Source organism: Hippoglossus hippoglossus, chromosome 22, assembly GCF_009819705.1.
Source record: "Hippoglossus hippoglossus isolate fHipHip1 chromosome 22, fHipHip1.pri, whole genome shotgun sequence".
NCBI classification, from domain to species: Eukaryota; Metazoa; Chordata; class Actinopteri; order Pleuronectiformes; family Pleuronectidae; genus Hippoglossus; species Hippoglossus hippoglossus.
In genome coordinates, this window is record NC_047172.1 from 4,808,982 (window position 1) to 4,828,750 (window position 19,769).

Here is a 19,769-nt window from a genome sequence, read left to right on the forward strand (position 1 = left end):
GCTCAAAAGAAATATCGCTTCTCATGTTGGACACAGTCAGAACGAAATTATAACTGTAACTTTCATTTTCTCTTTCAAATAAGTCGTTCAGATGACTGTCTGGGTTTTGTTCCTCCAGACGAAGCCGTTGTAAGGATCCGGTTACTTTCACAGTCAGGCCAGTGAGCAAACTGTGATCACAACTGACAGGCACAATATGTACCAGACTGTGATACAACCACTAAGTACAAGAATTCAGAGCAGAAGAAAAGTGGGTATTCCTCTCTAAAAATACAACAAATATTCACTGATGGCAAAGAGAAGTCGGCTGTGGAGAAAAAGGGGAAATCAAACTGTGCATGTTTCAGTTTATAAAGCAGACTGAATTAGATCAGGCTGCAGGGCGACGAGTGATGGAGGGAGGGAGGGAGGAGCGGGCTGAGCGAGTACGGCTGCAGGGTAACCAGAGAGAGGGGGCCGTCATAGTATCCATTTAAATCTCTTGTTCCCCTGATAGACGATTCAGAATCAATATGCGAGTACTCAGACTCCACAGCAGCGGCCACACTGTCTGCGTGGGGAGGGGGGAGGAGGAGGGCGGGAAGCACGGGCTGCCCGACGCACACTGATGGACGGCCGTGGAACAATGACCTGAGTTTAGATCATGTTATTGATATGTCAGCATCCTGCAGGTTTACAGGTCGTAGAGGTGCATTAGGGCAAAACATTCAGACGTATGATAATCGTGATGTTGGCTTTTAGTGCGAGTTAAAGTCGGACGGGCCTGATACAAGGGCGGCACGGTGGTGCAGTGGTAAGCACTCTGGGTTTGAACCATAGACTGCATTTAAAGATGGACGACACGATAGCTCCACAAAAGTGAAGCCAAAGCATCTTGAGCGCCCCCTCATGGCTGGCTGCAGTACAGTTCATAAACCCCAGACAAAATTTAAATACATTTATTAAATAATTTCTTCTGGGAGGAACAAGGTGCAGAACGACCATGAGAACGGCACATTCTTATTTCTGATTGAACCCATGTCGCAGGCTTTTGCCGTCTTAATTCACAGCTTATTTTCAACATGAAATACATCTCGGCCACCCCCCCCCACCCGCTCCCTCCCTCCCTCCTCGTCCCAAGGAGAAAAAATGGCCTGCAGTGTGGCTGCCTGTTCTATTTTTAAAAGGCGATGTAATTTACCCACAATACGAGACGCTGCAGAGTGCAGGGGCTGAGTGCTCCAGAGACACATTTATCTGACAGGGAGGGAGGGGGGGAGTCAAGAGGGATGGAGCTGGAAAGATGAAGCAATGAGACAAAAGCTGATGGAGAAGCAGAGGAACCAATGATGACACTTGTCAGAGGGTTCAAATCCCCGTCGTGCAGCAAACTCTGCAATATGTGCGTTTACATCAGCTGCTGTTGAATAAAGTCTCCATGTGACTGTTCACGTTGGACATACAGAAGAGAAAAGAAGGGACGGACGTGCAGGCGGCCAGAGACGAACACAAAATGAGAGATTCTGAAATAAGATTAGTCCACGGAGCAGAAGCAGTTTGATGAGAGCAGTGTGAGGTGTGTGTGTGTGTGTGTGTGTGTGTGTGTGTGTGTGTGTGTGTGTGTGTGTGCAGATTAAGAGGGGAGGCTGAACCACCATTACACCATCCACCCCTGGGACTGCTGAAGACACACATACACACTGCTGTGCTCACACACACTGGTGACACAATAGCTGAGCTACTTTCATTTTGTAAAGCAACAAACTAAATACCATTTTTCGTCATGGATATTTGGATTACCGATTATATTCTATATTATATTAAGGAGTACACATTAGCCAGGATACATATGAGAACATTCAATGATTCCGTTATCAAACCCTAATGACAAAGAAATGGTTTGATGAAATAAAACTCATACTGATCAACAGATGTATCGGTCAGGCTCAAATTTTTGTTGTGCCTGAAGTTTCTGTGGATGAGGGATTAAAATACGGGGGAACTTGAAGGAGAGGAATTGTATATTATGATTATAGATGATGTACATGCATGTTTATTCATATTTAAGATTTTCTATACAAGTTGATCAGATATGAAGATGTATGTGTTGTTTACTTTGTTTTTGTGTGTGTGTGTGTTTTGCTTTGTCCTTATGTTTGGTGCATGTTTGTGGGATTTTGTTTTTATGTTGATGTGGTTACATTGAGAAACTGTGCAAACCTCATCTGCTGATAAAGATCAAGTGACGATCATATTGTTATCTTAGGTTTATATGAATGAAAAATGTAAGTGATTTATTGATGTACCTTTGTTTACTATGTGTCATATGTACAAAAACATCCAATCTGCTTTAAAATGAAAAACCTTGATGTCATCGATATAGTTTACAAATAAGAGTTTCATTTTTAACTCCTGGTTCTTTTCTTACAATGAGTTGAAAATAAACAATGGGTGTGTGGGTAATTAGAGGCCAGTGCCGGTGGTGTTGATCTAACTGGGGTTAGACTGGTGGTTTGTGTTGGGAACAGTCAGTCCTGAACCTCAGGTACAGGACTGACTGTTCCCAACACAAACCTCAGGAGGAAGATACACTATTTACAGTAGGTCTATTAATAGAAAGTTTTAATGTCCACTTAGCAAAACGGGACTTTGGAGTTCAAAATGTTTTATTTTAAGAGCAGAAAATCGCCTCATACTGCAAAAGCCTGTTGTGAGCTGTGATGTTGCTTCATGTGAACAGGCAGACTTCGCTGGTGTTTGGCCTGAGAAAACACCAGAAAATATTTCATCTTCAAAGGCTGCCAAACTGCACCCCACCGAGCATAATTCAATGCTATTCTTGTGAGGAATGTCCAAATAAAACAATGCGGCAGCAGCGAATAAACTGTACACAGGACGCTGAATATGTCATGACATGCCCTCAAACCATGTCGGGAGGAATTTCACCAGGCATCCAGGTTTACTTCAAAAGGAAACAGGAACATGGATTCAAAAAGGGTTTGCTTGGTGTAAACAGGTAACTGACCTACATGTACATTCATATTACAAACAAAACACTTTTTTTTTAGTTTTTTCCCCTTTATGTCAAAGTTTACATTTGAAAACTGGCAGGAAAGACGGGCGTGGGACAAACAACGGCTATAACCCATCGCATGGCAATTCAATTAAACAAATTCTATCCTTTCATATGGCAAGTTCAATACAAAACTTGTATATGACTTGATATAAACCATTTATTTAATATAACAATAGTAAACTACCCATGATCGCTCATGAGTAAAGTCAGTTTTTCCTGATAACTTTCAATTTGAAAATTCCACATAAAGAAATGACGAAGGCTGCATCATCCCAGTCTTTACGGTTACGGGTGAAGTATCATGATCGAGCATCTTACCTGGAAGTAGAGGCCAACGGTTGGTCGTGACATCAGGTTGTTGAAATGTTCGTGGAAATCCTTGTTGAGGATATCCTGAGACAGGGTCTCGTAGGGGTCGAACGCCTGCTCCTACACACACACACAGAGAGAAATACAAGAGTTAACTACCGACAACCACAATGACACAATAATCCTACATGATGATGATGATGATGCTCAGATTCAGGCAGTAACAGATTCCAGATCCTTCCTTCAAGAAATAATTGTACAGGGACCTGTCTAAATACAGTAATAAACTTCTTTAATAGAGTTTTAATATCAACATCACTTTAATGATGCATCACATTTTCTCTTAATGGAGCAACTCTGCTTTTAGTGATTTCATAACTTTGTTTTACAGTTTTGAATTAGTAGTTTCTCTCCCACATACAAAAGGAGCAGTGAATTAATTTGTCTTTTATTTGACTCCCGTAACAGCAGCAGTGCAGAAATACTCATCGATGGGGTCGATGAAGGGACATTTAGGAAATCTGTTTTAATTTATTAGTATTTACAGAAGCACAGAGGAGATAATCCTGATATATCATGTTGGGATAAGTATTTTCCAGTGTACAACGTTTACAGGGAACCACAATGTTTATCCTTTAATAAAAAATACTCCCACACTTGATCAAGGAATTTATATTGAGATTGATAGGTCAGATACATTTGGTGAGAGATGTGTGAGATCTGGATATTTTTCCATACCTCTGCTAGATCTTCAAAGCAGCTGCCCACCAGCGGATGAGGGCTGCCGTCAGCGGTCATCTCCACGGCGTCTTCGATCAGCCCAAGCAGCTTCACCGTCAGCTCGTGGATGTCCAGGATGTTACTGAAGATCACCTCCACATCCTGAAACAAGACAACATTAACAGGTTGATAGTTTGAATCCTTGGTACCTGGTAAGGGGAGGGACGACCTCCAGCTGTGATGATGAAAAAAGACACTGTATGAGGTGAGAGACACAGGTGCATGATGGTGCTCTGAAAACAACTGGAGGTTAGATATTATAGTCATCAGCCAGATGTTGGATCTATAACTACCTCCAATATCCATCATATTACTGCTATTGTATACACCTTCTTTACCTTGATGTATGTTTACTTATATTTTATAAAACCGCCGTCTCACATTGATAGTAGAAGCATTTTTCTTTAATTGACGCTTCTTACTATGGAAAACCAACAATAACCAGGCTACTTTAGTGCAGGTAAACTTGCTGAATGTGTTAAACAATGAGTGGGTCGCAGGCTGTTGCTTTAAGTGCTCCCATCCTCAGTCAACGTCCCTTGGATAAATAAACGCACAAAAACGTGGTTACAACAAACTACAACAACAACAGGCTCAGTTTGCCTGAAGAAAATCATTAGTCAAGCAGATGAGAGCCTTAAAATAGCGCAGAGTGATTATTGACTGCTAAAGTCTGAATGGGAGTTCAGTCCTGTCATTATTTGAGCCGTGACACCGTCTTGACATCTCGACGTAATGTCAGATTACAGCACGCCGCTTTCAACAGACATAATTGAGGTTATTTTTTAGCGAGGGGCGCAGATGTTGTTCCTGTCTCAGCATAATTGCATGTTCTGCGTTCCAAGGGGCCTCACAAAGGTTTATCCTCCTCACCCAAATGATACCACAAATTACCCAACCCAAAATATGCAAAGCCACAGCGACCCGTTAAACTCGACTTTCCATTCACTTCTTCTCGACCCAGAGACCCACTGTTTAACTCCCTGCTCCAAATTGTCTAATGTCTTTTTTAGGGAATTTCGAGGAATTCATTTCCACATTGGACACGGGGGGGATATCAGTAATCGGAGAAAGATATGAATGTCAATTTACTGTTTACTGGGTCAGAGAGCGTGGTTAGTGCCTCAGGAGATGGCACAAAAAATGTTGGTGCCGGTTTGTCAGGGACGGATATTATTGGCTGCTAAAAGGGACCTTTTACATTCAGGGTGATTGTTTTAATGATGATTGTGTCAAGTCACAAACTACGCGAGAGTAATACAGCGTCGGTTCCCTCCTGCTCCATGAGGCTGATTACCAGTTAGCCGATTACAGACTTTCTACTGTAATCTCTAAATGTCCTTATGCTGGATTTAGCTCTAATAGGTTTGTAATTAGGTTTTACAGTTAGAAAAACCTGACTGTTTGTTTACAAGTCAGCTTTAAAGTAATCCGGCCACAGCTACTGCATTCAGCACAGGAGTTAGAGTTAGTATAGCTGTTAAATCACATCGTCTTTCCAAGTTGACGTCTTCTTCAGCGTCTTCCATGTGTTTGTGTTTATTTTTGTTTCGGCCACACGCTCACTATGAATTCTCTTGACATTTTCCTGCCGTGATCTCACTCGGACGCTCTCCATAGTTTTCTTTACATGGAGCCAGAAGCAACTGACTGGAACATTCATTCTCTCATACAGTGAAGACAGAATGCGAATGATGAGTTTACTCTGTACTCAATGAATGAAAAAAACAGCATGTTTACATGGGTGACAGGTGAATGATAAAAATCCCTCTTCTGATCAAACTACCTAAAGGAGTAATAAACAATTTTGAGATTTAAAAAAGTGTTTTAATTAACTGTACGGGTCTTCCCCACCTGAGCCGTGAAAATTTTGGGGTTGGACAGGAAGTGATGGCGGAACACTTTGATGATGAGGTCGAGTTCTCGTAGATACTGCCGCTCCTCTGCGATTTCAAGCCTCACCAGGTCGTCGTACGTGAGCTCCCCGGAGGAGGACGGCTCCTCCGTGCACTGAGACATCAGGCCGATGTCCTCCTCCTGGTCAAACATGTCCATCAGCACCTGGAAACAAAAACAGAAATACTTATCAACCAGAGACGATTAAAAGCAACTCTGTCTTCCCTTGCGATGTTGGACAGAGCTCTCACCTTGTCTGCGCACATGGACACCTTGATGTCCTGTTGGTTGATCTCATAGTTCCGAATGTTGCCGACATAGTTTCCTGCCAGTTTCAGGATGTCTGCTGATATGTATTCAAGCACTGCCACGATGTAGAGGGACACGTGGTAGTCAACTTTGTAGCCCAGAACCTCCTGTGGAATAAATAATACCAGGATAAACACAAAGAGTATTAAGTATTAGACAAAGGTCAGACAGCACGAAGGACCAGATGACTTCAGGGAATTTCAACTAGTATGAGCCAAGCTGTCAAAACACCATGCTAAATGAGATTATAAATATTTCCCAGCAACTACCAAAACGTCCTGGCATTCACGTCAGAGTGTGAGCATTTCTTAAAAGAAGTGGGAGCAGTGATGCTGTGTGATATTTGTAAATTGAAAAAAGTAGTATAGTAAAAAAAAAAGACATATATTTCATAGAACATGAAGCTTCATATCTTTGACAGAGAGACTGGCAGAGTCTTCAGGAGTTGTTACCTTGAGCAGTGGGTGTATCTTGTCCACAGGGAGAAGTAAGGGGTTTCTCCTATTGCGTTTCACGATGGCTGACTGGGCGTCGGCAATCGCCCACTTATCAATAGGGTGGGGAAAGGTTTTCTGGACACGTTCCTGGTGAGAGAGGACAGGAACATTCATTTCTCTCGAAATACTTATAAATTAAGCATGATTATGTGGCTGCATTGCACAAAGTGGGTCAAATAGTTATGTGAAGTGTTCTGTCAGTGAGAGGAAGAGTTTCTTCATTTATAAAATCTTACCTCATCACATGAAAGTCTGGTTTTGCTGCTAGTTGAGGTGAAACTCAACTTTCATGCCGATGCATTCTCTCAATTTCTTGTCAGTGTTTGTTTGTCTGTCACCACGAAACTTGGTCGTAGAACGAGATATGGGTCAGGGAAGAATCCCTTATATTTTGGTGTGGGGTCCAGATCAGTGCACAGATCCAGATTGCAAGGCGTTTTAAACAAATGCATGGATCCTGTGTGTGTAATGTGGTGCAGCTTGATTGGATTCGAGGAGACTGTCGGGCCTCGGTGGAGTCATTCTCTCCGCTGAGGGCCATTCTAGTTACATATTCTTAAGAGGCCTTACCTCTACATCCTGCACAGAGCGAGGCTGGGCCACACACAGCATGCTGAGCAGCTGCAGGATCAGCTCCTCGATGTGCTGCAGGGCGTCCTCCTTCGCCGTGAGGTTTGGGTGGACCTGCTTCTGTACCTGAACGTTACAGACAAAACATAAAAAGAGAAACAGCTGCTTGAAAGAGGTTTTCATCAGCTTTCATCTTCTTTGAAGAAAAAATGACTGTCCTGCACCACTCACATGATGTCAAGTGAAACTGTGTTTTATGTGAAACTGATAGTAACACCTGGTATGATGCAACTCTACTAATCCAGACGAGGACTGAACACAAACGCCTTTTCTCTGTCTAAGGGGTCATCTTGGTGTTTTTGAAGTTTCAGTTTAGTTACTTTGAATCATGTATGACATTCACTAAAGCACTTGCCAACATCAATTCACCACCAGTGTTGACTTGCAGACAGGAAACTTAATTGAAGCAATTTATCACCTTGAATATTCAGTAACTTTTTTACTCAATATTATTATTATTATCATCACCTTAAAATATATTGAATACAGAATGAAGCATTGAAGGCTTTTTGCTGGTTTCAAGGAAGCATTATGACTTTGATTTAAGTTTGTGATTGCAACAAAATAGAAACTAAATTTTCACCATCAATATTTAGTTTGTACTACTTTTAGTATCAAGCCTGGATTACAGATGTCTGTGTTGAAGGTAGAGAATCAATCTAAATACACATGAAACATTTTAAAAGCAGTTTATAATAATTGTAATTTTGGGGGCTACACCACACAAATCCATCAGAAAAATCCTGCAATATCACAACAAATAAATCCTAAGCTAAAAGTGGCAGCAAAACAACACATCATCTCCAGAATGAGGGGGAAAAAAAATGATTAAAAGCAGTCTTCATCTTATTTATTAAATCATCCATCATCCTCTTAGTAGGAGGACTCGTGAGGGAGGAACCAGTCTGGCAGAAGGTGTGGTTTTCACCGCACACAGCAGAGAAGGTGTGGCTTCATCTGGTTTAAAGTAGAAATAGAAGAACACCTCTCAACAACCCTCCAGCCAACCAAAAGTAGTCGTCATTCGGGCCGTGCCCTTTTGCAGGAATGCTGTCAGTTGAGATACTATTATAGCAAAGCAGACGTAGAAGGGGAGAAAAAAGACGGGAGGTGGAGGGAAAAGAGAGACTCACATTTACTCTCCCCACACACACACACACACACACACACACACACACGCACACGCACACACGGCCTGTTCACGTGCTAGTGATGGAATTACCCTGGCATATAGTAAAGTGGGGCATTATGATGACAAAACATTGCCCCCAGATGAAGGAATGTGAGAGGAGAGTTAAAAGGTCAACGCAGACCGGGCTTCATGCATTCTTGTGCTCTGACTTAACAGAGATGCAGCGACAGGCAGGATGTCCCCCTCTGTCTCAAGCTTGGAGTCATTTGTTTGAGATAAAAATCCTAATTCAAAGAAGAGAGATAAAAGTTCACAGAAGATCTCTTTTCCTCGATCTCGTTCGGATTCACGCTGTGATTCATTAACGACGTTCAGATGCTTTTTGGAAACAAGAGGAGCTGGAAAAAGTTAGGCCTCGTTTATGCTTCTGGACGTCATTTCTGTTTTGATGCACCCTCACAAGACCTAACAGTTATAAATAAGACACAGGTTTTAACTCTAGCTTGGGAAAAAAGAATCAAAGCAGAAGTAGGTTATGAGATATAATCTCTCGACCGCAAATAGGCACTTGACCAAATTCCACAGGACACCAGGAGCTGTGAGTCACCACACTGAAACTACGGGGGTTTCCCTCGACTCCATTCACAGAATACTTGGCCCGTTTCTGGGAGGCCCACATCCAACAAGTGCAGTCTATCTCCAACAATGTGAGGATGGGAGACAGGACAACAAAAAGATGCAAAATTGAATAAAATCTAAATAAAAGTGAACTCAAAAATCAAGAAAACCAAGCATAAACATCTTTTGTGTCATTATAATTAGTCAATGACTAGAACATAATCTGTAACAAATGTGATAATCAATTATCATTTTGCCAAGTGAAAATACCAAAGATTAAGAGGTTTCAGCTTGTCGAATGTTCTCAGAGTTTTTTAGCCTTCTGTGATCATATGATAGTAAACTTAATATCTTTGGGTTTTTCATTTAATGCAAAACTTAATTACTTTTAGCTTCTCCAACCAGAACGTTTGAGGTTTCCTTCAGGCTCATTTATGCTGGATTGTAGAAACATACACAGACAGAGCCATCTGTCTGTACTCTGCATTTATTTCATCTGAATTTGCACAGATCTTCTAAAAGCTTAAAGATGGAGACTAAAGAGATGCAAGAGACGAAAGGGAGCAGTACCACTGGAATTTATGGGGTGAGCCCTTATTGTCATTATAGTAAAATGAATATCGTGGTTTTTTGATTTAATCTGTAACAACTTTGATCATCAATTTTGGCGACAAAACAGTAAATTCCAGCTTTTCAAATGTGTTTTATGAATTATTGTGACTGGCTGAATCTTTGTTTTCTGTGAGCCGCTCTCTGTCAGTTATAGTTGATGAGGACGTCTGAACTGAGTGAAAACTGAGCAGGTCCATGTGCAGGTACGACTGCAGCTCGGTGTATTTACAGTACCACTGCAACGTGATCCTAATGGGTGAGGGAGATAACATGGCCTGACATCGTTGGCGGGCGAAGCTGAAGTAAATGCAAGCAAAGTGAAAGCAATCAAAAAAGGAGAAATAGCAGGGGAACTCCTACAATTTGAATAATACGAAACGACAAATACGAGAAGCAATGGTTTTCTCACGGCAGGAAAAACACCTCCTTAATTCAAAACCCTCTTCCTCTCTTGAATGTGCAACAACTGTTAGAGGCTCAAGACAACAGATTCACCGAAGGACATGCGTAGGTGTCAAGATTAAATCATCCAATGCATTATCTTCTATTGCTGAAATTAAAACTCATCTTCATCGATTTATCCGTCAATTAGTTTCTCAAATTTCAATTGTTCGATGTATAAAATGTCAGAATTTTGTGAATGATGGTCCTCACAATGTAAAGCAACAATACATTTGCTTATTGGTCCAAACAATGGTTTGAAAAACTCCAAAACGTATGTGAACTGTCACAGAAGTAAACAAGAAGTGAGAAGCTGGATCCTTCGAATGTTTGGATTTTTTGGTTGGTAATAACAAAACTTATTGATGGTTTATAAAAGGAAATACTGACAAAACTTCTGTCAATCAACTAACTACTTGTTTCAGGTCAAATAACATTGTAGATAAGTGTAAAAATTCCAAATAGCCGTTGGTTTTAGCTTCTCAAATATGAGTATTTGCCACTTCTGAGAACATCAGAAAACAAAGCCTCATCAATTAATAATGAAAATAATTCTTAAAACACAATGACTCAAAAATAATTCTTAATTTCCTACTCCACCACTGGATGTAGGTGAAGACATTTGAAATGAAAAGAATCTGGATCATGTGGAAGCTTTTCATGCACGTCCACTTGTTCCATGTCATGGTGTTTTGTTTCATGGGTCAGCTCCATTAAGAAAGGAAAGGCTAGTGTACAGGAAGTCCCAGCGCTCGCTCACTCTCACTTTTCCCTCCTCCATCTATCCTCCCCCCCCCCCCCCCCCTGCCTTGTTCTCTACCGCCACAAAGCGCTGCCCCCGGGGAGAGCAGATCATAGCAGCAGACTGAGAGATATTGATGTGTGTGTACGAGGAGGCAACAGCAGCAGGCTCATACTACACATACAGACTGGACAAGAGCCAAAAGCCAGGAGAGGGAAAACCAGGATGTACAGACGGGGGGGGGGGAGAGAAACCCCCCAACACACACACACACACACACACACACACACACACACACACACACACACACACACACACACACACACACACACACACACACACACACACACACACACACACACACACACACACACACACACACACACACGGAATGTTTCATCCACAGCACCTTGCAGCAACATAAGCGTATCCATGTCCAGTAAAAATACAAATATCAGACCACACACACAGACCCACAAACTGTTTCAGTTCAACAAGTGATCCACCAATGTACTGAATGTCAGGAAAATTCATCACAGTTGCTCTGCACCATAGACTTTCTATAAAGATGGACAACGTGCTTTTGACATCACATGGAGCCAGAAAATTGTGCAGCACAGATCGTGGTCCCCGGCAAAACACGTACATATACAACACAATCAATTGTGAGTCAGTTTACGCTGTAGATTTCACCCCATTATTTTAGAATGAATTAACAAACCAAAAGAAAACGTTTAAAATTCATGAACACCATATGACAGAAATCACCGTTGAGAAAAATGCACTTAACGTGTACTTTGACTTTTTAGTTTGGTCCGTGTCCCATTCACTAAAAATGGAGGAAGTGGGGTTAATGATCTACACAGCAGCCAGACACCAAGTGGAGATCAGGCTGATTCGGCTTCACGTTTACGGAGCCGTCACGTCGACCATCTTTATATAAAGTCTACGCTCTGCACCATCAACAGCATTGATGAACTAGCACTAAGAGCAGTATAGTTAACTAATAGAATCTGCTGTTTGCTTAAAACTGTAATTTCTCATTTAAGGATGAACACTTTAAAATGTAGTAAGATTCAGGATGCGACAACCAATTATTTTCATGGTTGATTGAACTCATTATCTTCTCAACAAATCAATAGTTTTTTTTTTTAGAAAAGCATCAAGTCCTCACACCTGAGATTGACTTTGCTAAAACTATTATTCAAATCGACAAAATAGTTTCCTATAAATTTTTCCCTGCAGCTCAATTGACTTTTCAGTTAAATCAACTAATCACTTCAGCTCTACCACAGATAAACGAAGGTAAATGCTGGACTATCCACACTCAATGAACACTGACCTGTTCCATTTAGGACTGAATGAAAATACTGTTTAGGGTCCGGTGTCCTTTTGTGTTTAAGACACAAGTCATTGATTGTATTTATTGTGAAAAGGTCACGTTAATAACACAAGCTTTTACAATATTGTTACCAGTAGATTAATGTGAAAAATATATGCAAATGCTTTAATCAACTATAGAAGATTTATCTTTCATTGAAGGACGTGGATATTTCTGTTGCAGGGGCAGATTTCCCCGACCACACAAAGAGACGCAGGTCACCATTACACCGTCAGCTTTTCACCCAGCTTGCATCCTGTTTCATCAGAAGGTGCATGTACGTCTCAGCTGTAAGCAAATGATCAGGTGTTGTTTTGTGTGTCGGTGGTTAAAAAAAACAAGAACCAGAAAGGTTGCAGGTAATAATAGAGGCTGGACAGTGTTAATACAGGGTTAACATTTCTAATCCAATTGATTATTCTCCTGGCTGTGTATATGGGGCTGCATCAGGCTCAGGTTGCGGGTAATGTGGCTGAGTGTGTGTGTGTGTGTGTGTTTGTGTGGGTGTGTGAGGTGGGGGTGGGGCTTGTTATTAAACCTGAGCATGTGTCACTGTTTGTGATTCATGCCATGACATCATCTGCCATTACAACCAGACTGTCTGGGGAACCATAGGGCAGAGATCGGCTCGGAGACAACAGGCGTGTGCGCACGCACGCACGCACGCACGCACGCACGCACGCACGCACGCACCCACCCACAAAAGAAAAAGAGACATAAACAAACCTAATCATTTAGACACAGAAATAGAAACACAGATGCACGAAGCTCAACTCTTAATGACAAACAAACACACATCCACACAACAGGGAAATTCACATTCGCAGCCTGGAACACACGGACACACTCCCCTGACATTTAGCAAGCCCACCTCACATTCAGATCATCGAGACAAAAGTTGCCTGGCGTGCCGCCGACAGCATGTGACCTCGCCATGACCTCGGTTTGACCTGACCCAGTGACCCCTGTGTCCACCCATCCTCTGTCTGAACCCCGGCTGAGGACGAGCTGAGGCTCACAGACCTGATTCAATACTCAGGGAATGGTGAGGGGGACCTGTGTATTAATCAGGCTCATCCTTTCGCCTGCGCTCGTCTCCGAGGACGGCCTGGGGCTGGTGCACACAGGAAGTGCAACCTGTTACAAGGAACATCCTGTCCGATCAACACAAGGCTCATTGCAGAGACGAGGTATTAAACTGATGACGAGCTGCGTGAGACCAACAGGGTCCAGCTTGTGTCCAACACTCGGAAACGTTTTACTCACCTTTGACTAAAGGGAAGATAAAGTATGACGTTCTGGTGTTTACTGCTCGATTTGTCTTTTCTCTTCGTGTTTCTTATCTTTACTTTATCCAGAGAAATATATCCAAGAAAACAGGATTTATTTTGGTCAGAAATTAACATCGGATAAAGCAACTAATATTGATCAATATGTATTGAAGGAAAATCTCTAACTCCAGACTGTTTGAGTTTTAAATCTTTGTCCCTAATGAGCCTCCATACAAATCCCTTGTCAATGATAAAATAAAATATCTATGGATTCATCTTCAGGTTATTTCTCCATATTAAAGATGAAATATTGTGTTGTATAAAATGTCCTGAAGCAGACATAACATAATGATTTAGTGTATTTACAATAATGTTAGAAAGAAAAACCTAAGAAACCCTCACATTTCAGAGGCTGAAACTAATATCTGTTCAATATTTATATAGAGTTAATAAATAAATTAACTTATTAAAAAATACAGGATTTTGATAGCTGTATGCTGCTTTATTGAAAGCTGCTACAATGAGGTCTCTGCAAAGTTAGTCCTACGTTAACAGGAAACTTTTTGGCAGAGTTGTTCCCCATGTTGGGAGATGTGAGGCCAAAACAGTAAAAATAACAAATTTCTACACACAAAAATAGTTACTGTGACTGTGTCAAATGAAATTTCTTTTAGTGTATAAAACAGGATACACAGATTTGCTCGAGGTCAGAGGTCACCGGGTCAGTCACTTTCTTAAAGCCAAGATTTCTTCATTCAGCTTGACGACAGCTCGAAGATGTGAAAGAAAAAAGAAACTAAAAATACACGGACACCAAATTAAACTCGAATGAACTTTGTAGAAACTGGTTTCTGCTAATGTCAGCGTTATTGGAAGAGACAGCAGATCATACTGAAATCAGCATTTCCGGCCTCTTCCCAATTCATTTAAAAAGTGACATTATGTCGTCTGTAGTTCTGCCTCCTGGAAGTTGCATTCTTTTTTAAACTGTTGAAACTTGTGACTGAATTACACAATATTAGTGGATTTTTGTCATTTTTAGATTTGCTTTCTGAACACTGAACTATTCATGGAGAAAACTCGCCGAATGAGCCAAAGTGAAGATGGAATCTCAGCTGTACCAGGCTGCGGAGAACATAACAGCAACGTTCACAAGACAAGTGCCCAGGGAGAGAGCATGATAATTCAGCTGTGTCCTGCTGGTATATGTGTCAGTTGCTCATACACACTACACAACCAAAGTTTGTTTCGTATACAACAAGACTGAGCTGCGAGTGCGAGTCATAAACTCAGTGAACTCAGCGGCTCTATGGTACGAGAGAAGATGAGACGAATAAATACTAGGCACAGTTGTATATGTTAACATAGTTGGACTGAGCCTCGTACAGTAAAGCACTGGAGAGGAATCTTATTATAAATCAGTGTCCGATTCTGAAGTGACAACATCTCCGTCTAGCCTGGATAAATGTGGCAGGGAAACCATCCGACCAAAATAAGAACTGAGCTTTGAGTTTTGCCCTGTGGTGAAGTCATCCTGTCGGAATTTAACTCAGGTTCGGAGGATAAAAGAGGCAACACACTCACTCACTCTCACACACACACACACACACACACACACACACACACACACACACACACACACACACACACACACACACACACACACACACACACACACACACACACACACACACACACACACACACACACACACACACACACACACACACACACACGTTTGTAACCTGACCAATCTCAGCTGTAAAAGTCTGCGTCTCACGGAGCACAGCAGCCCTGTGAACTCAGCAGCGCAGCGCCGTGCTAGCTCAACATGGCAATGGAATGAAACTGTAACCAGCAACGCTCTGCTCCTTCCATCGATGCCAGTGTAACGGCAGACCCGGGGAATGCACAGTTATTATTAACACCGGCGTGTCAGAGGCGAAATGACGCTCTTGCATAGCACCGGGCACGAGCCGCAGAGATCTAGAATAGCCGGGACACGCAGACAAACGCTCGACGCGTCCACGAGACAGACCACACAGACAGAAACGCAGACGGCTACACATGTGTCAACTACACATGACTGGAAAGTTGAGCTTTATGCTTTGAACTCTGGCATCAAAGTTGACCTTTCAACTTTTGACATTACAGGGTAGTTCCACTAAGGTTTAGTTAAGGCTTCTTCTACAACATGCTAACGTTAAAAACTGTTTTAAAACTACTTTTTAATGCATGTTCTGCCTTTATTAGACAGTAACACTGAAGAGATGACAGGAAGTGATGTCGGGGGATGCAAGAGGGGTCACAGTTTCAGAGTTTCAGCTGTAACCCGGGACATTTTCATGTATCAGCTGCTTCACAGAACCTCATCATGTTATACGTGCAGTTAGGCTTGTATTTCTTACGTATACAAATCTATTTACGATATTATAAAACAAAGAAAATCTACACCGCTTAATAGTTGGCAATTAGTTAGTGAAAGGTCAGTAATTACAGGCTGAAACTGCTGAGTCGTATCTGTCCAACTTATGAGGCATCTGTGCCAGTGATCAACCAGCAGCTGAAGGAGACATTTTTTCGTTTGATCATAAACGTTCTTCTCTGCTCCGACCTCTGAGGTGTGTTTACTTATCAACAGCTCTTCTTTTAATCCTCCTCAACCCCAATCTCACTCTCGGGGTGGAGTCATCCACCACGGCTCCTTCTGACAAGGAACCCCCCCCCCCCCTCCTCCCAGTGGACAGCTGTGAAAAACAGCGAGTCACAGTCTGTCAAAACCATAACAAACCTCTCTTGCGTCAATCTCTGACAGGCTTTCCCTCCGGCAGTTGTGTAACAAGTTGAGACAATGAAACCGCGGCACCACGGCCCACCACCTGCTCGCTCAGTTTCACCTGATTCATCGCACCATCTCCACCGTGCTACGGACAACTGACGCAACTGACAGCCGTGTTATTTATAAACATGATGTTGCTATATGGCTAATTCCAGGGCTGCTTAGCTCAGTGGGAACTAAGTGATACTTGTATTAAAGTATTAAAAGCCAACGTCAACAATGCCAGAAACAGTCCCTGTCATAACACATCCAGGGCCTGGTTCGCCAAACTATTTGAATAAAATCGGAATAATTCACAGCTGAATAAGAATAACTTCCCAGGGTAGTTGTGGTTGTTTTAATGTTAGATACGAAAACCACTGCAAATGAAAAGAAAGGACAGATTTAATGAGTCAATAACCGATCTGGCTGCGAAAAAAACAAAAGTAGAGGCTCGACTAGTTGTACTTCAATCAAAACAACAGGACAAAAAGTAAGAGAGAAGAATATCATGAGGGACAGATATGCATGTGTCTTGCTATGAAAATAAACTTAGTAGGAGTACTTTCATCTCTTAGAACCCAAATATATCAGTATTTTAAACAAGATCCCTTTCCAAAAAAGACCTCATGCTGGGAGGTTCCTACTGTACTGACTTCATTACACAAGTATTCCAGACTCTGGTTGTTACATGAGCTTGGACAGAATAAAAGACGTAAACAAACTATTTGGATAATTGATTAATTGTGAAAGTAAAATGCCAAACATTCCCCAGTTCAGGCTCCTCCGTTGTGAGGACTTGTTTTTATTTGCCTTGTGTGATGTAAACTTAAGACAGTAAGATGAGCAAAGAAAAACATTATTGTATCACCATAGGTTTCCAGAGATGGATATTTTGAATTATGATGTGATTTATTATAGATTTATCAAATAATCAAGGGAATAATTGTCCTATTACTCGATGGTGAAAGCTGTGGCCCTAGTTTTAACATTTGTCTACAGCAGAAAACAACTTTTTGTTTGTCAAGTAACAAGTGAATTGTTAATTCGAGTTGTTCTTGAGTTATTAGTCAGAAGGGACCACTAGTAAGGAGGCTGGATAAAGATGTACAGGCCACACGTGTTGCTGCCGTCTGAACTCAAACCATGTGCAACACTGTGCCATCCTAATGCTCAAAGCACAGTCTCCCCAAACAACATGAAACCCCTGCAGAAACTGTGCCATCTCCACTTTGCACAGCCACATGGAGAAACAGAAAATAAAGCCGTTGATGATGAACGGGGAGAAGCCGAGATGATGCAAGACGAGGCGAGAGTCAAAAAGGAACCGATACAGGTCAATCCTGCTGACCAAGGACATTAGTATCCCGTCATTAAAGTTTCAATGGGACTCGTGAGAATGATGTTGCGTTTCTGGAGAAAAGGGAGGGAAACCTGACATGTAAGCAGCTGCTGGAAGGCCGTGGTGGGCTGAGTCTGCCGGGATGAGGCAAGGATGAGACTAAATTTACTGTTACACCAAATGAGGAAGAAATAAAAGGAGGTTGGCACATATCAGATGTGTTTGGTTGTGCCTTTTCTGCTGCCGGGGAGGACATCATATATTAGAATAATAACGTGGGGAGGTTTAACATCAACACTCTGGAGGTTATCAGGATGTTTCTGTTTACCCTCAGAACTATGAAGCACCAGCAGTGGATCGCGGGTTCTGTAGAAGCTGATTACAACTGATTGACTTCTTTAAAACAAACTGATTGAGAAATTTGGTATTTGTCGGTTACTTTGATTTAGTGAGAGGACTTGGTGAGTAAACACACTACATGCAGGTCAACTGTCACAGGAGAGGAGGACAGTGTTTTCAACTGGAGGGATGATTAGTGACCCATAAAACATCAAGTACTTTCAATTAATTGGATTTTTTTTCCAGGGACAGTTGCTATTGGTTACCCGGGGAATCCCTGCAGGCTTTGGGTGCCCCCCCCCACCCCAAATAAAACACTGATAACTTCAGTTAACTTGACAAAAGTCTGTATTTGTGATATCTAGGTGCAGATGGGACTTGGGGGGGGTCGAATGAATCCTGCAGCGTGTGAATGTGTTTTTTTTTGCAAGAGTCCGGTGGGATCGTAAAAAACTTTGGGTTTTTTTGTTGGAAGCAGAAAAGCAGCGTTTACCTTTCGCAGAGCTTGCACGAACAGGCCTCTCCATTTGTGACTGTTCTCGTCACTCGAAAAGTCGTAGATCTGCTGGGGCTGCATCGCTGTAGCGGCTCCTGGCGTGGCCGTGATCCGGGCTGAACTGTCAGCATCGGCCCCCGGGTGGATAGTCCTGGTGGGTGGGTCAGTCCGGGGGGCAGGCGCGGCGGGACCGAGCGAGCCAAACCGACGACGAGTGTCGCTACACTAGGCTGCGAGTCCCGGGTCGAGTCGCAACACGCAGCGAGACATAAGCTGCAAACGAAAACAAGCACATGTAGCTATAAAGTTAACTCGCTAGCTCGGGCTGCTAGCTTAGCGCGCCCGCCGCTGTAAACACGGGACCAACTCAGAAGCTAACGGCTAACAACAACGCTGCTAAGTGTGGTTCTCGCCGCTCGTTCGGAGAGACAACAGCGGGCACGTTGAGTTCACTTTCGCGCCGCGACACCGGGGAGCAGCTTCCCGCCGGTTCCCCGCAGCTACACGCCCGCGTCTGGCCGGTTTCTGCGCCGAACACCTGTAACGTTAGCGGGCTAGCGTCGTAGCCGCGCGGCTAACTGGTGCTACAGGCTGCTGCCGCCGCCGCTGGCCTCGCTGCGCTCCCGAGTTTTTTATGTTGTGGCACACGGACCCTTGAGCCCCGCACAAGGCACACGGTCTCCGGCGCTGGCCGCCCAGCATTCAGGCATCTTCTCCGGGGCGGCGATCGAGCGCTAAATCCCCACGACAAGGCGAATCCCCACCGGAGGAGACGGCGGCCGGTCCGGGGCGCATCTGCGAGCGGAGCAGTTCTCGGTGTTTGTCGGTGTGTGAAGTGGAAGATGTTCGCAGCAACTCTCCTCCGCCGCCTGTCTGTCTGTGTGTGTGTCTGCCTCTGTGTGTGTGTGTGTGTCGGCCGCTGTCAGGCACGCACGCTGCGTAATTTCACATTTTATTGGACGACACAAAAAAACAAGGCTGGACTTTCTGTGCCATCGTCACCGATTTGTGCAGAAACCCCGAATAAAACCAGATTCTCCTCTCATCCTCTCCCCTGGTGCAGCCGAGGAGTGTTTACACAAACACACACGAGAGACACTC

General features: G+C 42.9%; 1 protein-coding gene across 3 annotated transcripts in view; it reads right to left on the reverse strand.

The window, feature by feature from the left end:
- sos2 (son of sevenless homolog 2 (Drosophila)) overlaps positions 1 to 19,746 on the reverse strand; it is a 31,392-nt gene extending 11,646 nt beyond the window's left edge. For all 3 annotated transcript variants that reach the window (XM_034577293.1, XM_034577292.1, XM_034577294.1), the window contains exons 1-7: positions 18,666 to 19,746; positions 7,417 to 7,542; positions 6,802 to 6,933; positions 6,292 to 6,456; positions 5,999 to 6,205; positions 4,103 to 4,246; positions 3,374 to 3,484 (exon numbers count right to left, since the gene is read on the reverse strand). In XM_034577293.1, coding sequence (XP_034433184.1) covers positions 3,374 to 3,484; positions 4,103 to 4,246; positions 5,999 to 6,205; positions 6,292 to 6,456; positions 6,802 to 6,933; positions 7,417 to 7,542; positions 18,666 to 18,749 — 969 coding nt within the window. In that variant the 5' untranslated portion in view covers positions 18,750 to 19,746. The remainder of the gene's footprint in view (positions 1 to 3,373; positions 3,485 to 4,102; positions 4,247 to 5,998; positions 6,206 to 6,291; positions 6,457 to 6,801; positions 6,934 to 7,416; positions 7,543 to 18,665) is intronic.
- Positions 19,747 to 19,769: the final 23 nt, after the last annotated feature.